The 3,465-nt window shown below is 42.0% G+C and overlaps 1 protein-coding gene across 1 annotated transcript in view; it reads right to left on the bottom strand.

The window, feature by feature from the left end:
- mfn2 (mitofusin 2) overlaps positions 1-3,465 on the bottom strand; it is a gene marked incomplete in the record, with an annotated part of 17,494 nt that overhangs the window by 9,549 nt on the left and 4,480 nt on the right. Inside the window, 3 exon segments of the mRNA XM_035656425.1 lie at positions 582-703; positions 1,686-1,753; positions 2,274-2,427. Coding sequence (XP_035512318.1) covers positions 582-703; positions 1,686-1,753; positions 2,274-2,427 — 344 coding nt within the window.

Genomic DNA, 3,465 nt, shown 5'->3' with positions numbered 1-3,465 from the left:
TATATCTATATATATCTATATATTTTTTTTTTTTCACTTATATGTATATACCTATACATACACATTTCTATTCTATGATGATATATCATGATATCATGTGACAACAGAAAAGTTTCTAGTGTCATAATATGCCTTATTGCTTATTTAGCTGTGTCACAAATCCCACTCTTTATTGCTGCAGCACTACAGTACTTCTGCGATTTGGATATTGCACTTGGGCGTATTTTTTAATAACTGTGCAGCCCTAATTCAAAATGTAATTAGACATTTCCATTGGGTCATTTTATATAAACTATTTATTCTGGATTATTATTATCGGGATATAAGATTTTGATCAAATAACAAACTGCAGTACACCACACACACCCGACTGCACTGTTAGTAGTAGATGGTGTCTTTGTCCCTTTGAAAACCATTTATGTCAATTATATCTCCAAGCATTCCATCATTGGAAGAAGAGTGCTTACAGTGTGAACTCCTGCGCATGTGATAAACAACAATGTAAAGGTATGGCAGATGATCACATTTGTGTCAAGTCTTTGGTTCACACATGTGAAGTCTACTTTTAACACCCGACTCACCTCTGCTCTTGTGCAGCGATGTGTACAGAATCCATAATGCGGCGCAGGGCTTCAGAGATCTGTTTGGCCCTCACTGTGTGCTGCTCAAACTTGGTCTTCACTGCTGACTGTGAGATACACTCCTGCACAGAGCAGACGGGACAACAATCCGGACATCAACTAACATTTGGGGACAGCGAAAAGGCCCACAATGTGTTTAGCCTAGCCTAGTACAAATACTGGAAGAGGGGGAAACTGGTAGCTTCCTTTCATCTATGCTGGAGTGTTGCTGAAGTCACACTGATAAATATGGAAGTAAGCACAAATGATAAATGACTTCACTCATGAATTTAGTATTAAATAGGTACTACTCTCTCTAAACTGAATTATATGAATATACTGTGATGAAACATCAATGCTGGTGTTAAAATTGACATTACCAAATTTATTAAAAAAAGGGTTAGAAAATTAAATTTTGTGGGTTAAAAATAACTCAACATGACCTCTACGGTTTTAAATCACCCATGGCATTTTAAGACAAATGCTGAGAGTCACAAAAAACAGTGTTAATGCCCTCTAATCAGAGGAGGGCGGCCCACCTCCCCCAGCCTCTGCTTTGAGTGGGAGCCTGAAGAGTTTAGTGCTACTTTATGCTAACCCTCTACTTAACTTGGTATTTTTATATTGTGGTGCAGCGGTTCAGACTTGTGCTTTAAGATGCTGTAGAAGCACCGGACTGCAATCTTTACCTTGATCCTACACTGATAGTCCCCCCACAGACACACACACATACCGGAGAGTTAGTCTCTCTGAGCCGATAGCTCAGCTACTACACAGCTACTACACAGCTACTACACAGCTACTACACAGCTACTACACAGCTACTACACAGCTACTACACAGCCACCACACAGAAACTTCTAGAAACGACCATCCAAGTGCTACTGGTGACTGGAAAATCTTCAGGGGACTGTATGTGTTTTCAGCACAGACACGGAGGGTCTGACAGGAGGGTCTGACAGGAGGGTCAATAGCTAGCAGAATTGATGGGTGTAGTTACACTGAAGTATTCAAATCTGTGATGAAAATCTTATCCCCTGGCCACGGCAGGTATGAGGAACTTACCTCAAATCGCCTCTCAAAGTTCTGGAACTCAAACATTCTGGCTTGAAACCCCTCTGCAAGAGCGCCACCTGAAACAGGACAACAAGATGTAATACTGTAGAAAGCTGCTCTCCTCTTCTCTTCTATTTTTTGAAACTGTTCAGTAGTCGTGCAGATAAGAAACACGACTTTCAGGACTGATACTTTAATACTTCTCTACCACTCTGAGAAATAAATGTTTCTCCAAAACTATTTAGTAATTCATCTGCATTTGCATAGGGGAGGCTGTGGCTCAGAGGTAGAGCGGGTCGTCCACTAATCGGAAGGTTGGCAGAGTATCCTTGATGCAAGATACTGAACCCTCTTACTTACAGTAATATAATTGGAAACCAACTATATATTGTAGTTGTTTTTTTTGTGGCTTCAATCGTCTGTTACTCTGTTGCATTTCCTGCAGTGTGAACATAAGAATTCCTCAGTCAGGCCTCTCACAGTGCTGCCTCTCCCCTGTTCTTAATGGTGCCCATGTGTAGGATTTCATACACAGGTCAGGTTTAAAACTACATTCACTGAATTGCATTACTTTTGCAAAACATTTTTGATCCACACCTGCTTCAGGCATTCCCTGAGCCTTCTGCCCACGGGCCTGGAGTACTTCCTTGGCAGACACGAAGAAGATGCGGTCACTGGCCTGGGCTCGGTCTACAACGCCCAGCTCATCCACCAGAAAATTGGTGCATCGGTCCATATGCTGCCTCCGGACCTGACACAACAACATCACACTGTATTGAACATGAACTGCAACAAGTGATGTAGAAGGGGGAAAAAACACATGGACCCATCTTCTTTATTGACAGTGCTGTCAGTCCATTTGCCTGGATGCAATACCACAATCCGGTTTCATTTAGCAGTAGAGTACTTAAGTTGAGGACCATAATCGTTCAGCACTGAAGCTGAGAGCAGAAAGGAGGGGCTGGAGCCTATACTAACATTAGGCAAGAGGTAGGGTACACATCATGAATAGGTTGCCAGTCAAGACCAATACAGTATATGATGGCCCTGACGTGCATGTCTTTGGAGTGTGGGAGGCACAGAGAGAACATGAAACCTCCACACAAAATTAATCCAGTAGGCCATGTTGGGTTAACCAAGAACCCTGGAACACAACAATGGTAACTGTGGGAATTTCTGAAAAATGAAGGAAAAATTAAAAATGGGCAGGAAGTGTTGTAGTTTATGTGTAGCTTTCAGCCTATTCATCCAACAGCCTGTAAATTAACCTCAAACTAAATTGTACTTGCTGTGGCCTAACCTACACAAAACTACAAATACCGTATTAACAAGGCTAGATAAGACTGAGGGGAACTGAGCGGGCTTTAGTCTTAGGATATATTAGTCAGGGAGAGCAGAGGCCTCCTGCAGGATGTGATCCTCACACTCACTTCCAGCACACCAGATGGAGTCATGGTGAGGGCAATGGTTAATACCAGTTAAGCTGTCCATCTAAGGCTACCACTGAGTCAGCAGCAGGTTAATAGTGTACTACACTTCAGCTTACACACACACACACACTAATATTGTTCCAATACTTTCTTTTTTATCAAGAATTTGGACTGTACAGTCAGAGTACTTTGAATGATTACACATTTGAGTCCGTTTCACAGGCTTTGCTCAACGTGCTGCTCACAGAAGCAAGGAGACAGCTCTTAGTGTGAGGATACTCACGAATCAAGATTGCACAAAACAAATACTTGATCTCCACATCCCTCCTATTATGTGTAGCATTAAGCTGCCACACACC

The sequence above is a fragment of the Morone saxatilis genome, unplaced genomic scaffold (genome assembly GCF_004916995.1).
Source record: "Morone saxatilis isolate NCDOM2014 unplaced genomic scaffold, NCSU_SB_2.0 Contig15, whole genome shotgun sequence".
NCBI lineage: Eukaryota > Metazoa > Chordata > Actinopteri > Moronidae > Morone > Morone saxatilis.
Note: the sequence above shows the minus strand (reverse complement) of the source record. Positions and strands in the feature narration are given on the sequence as shown.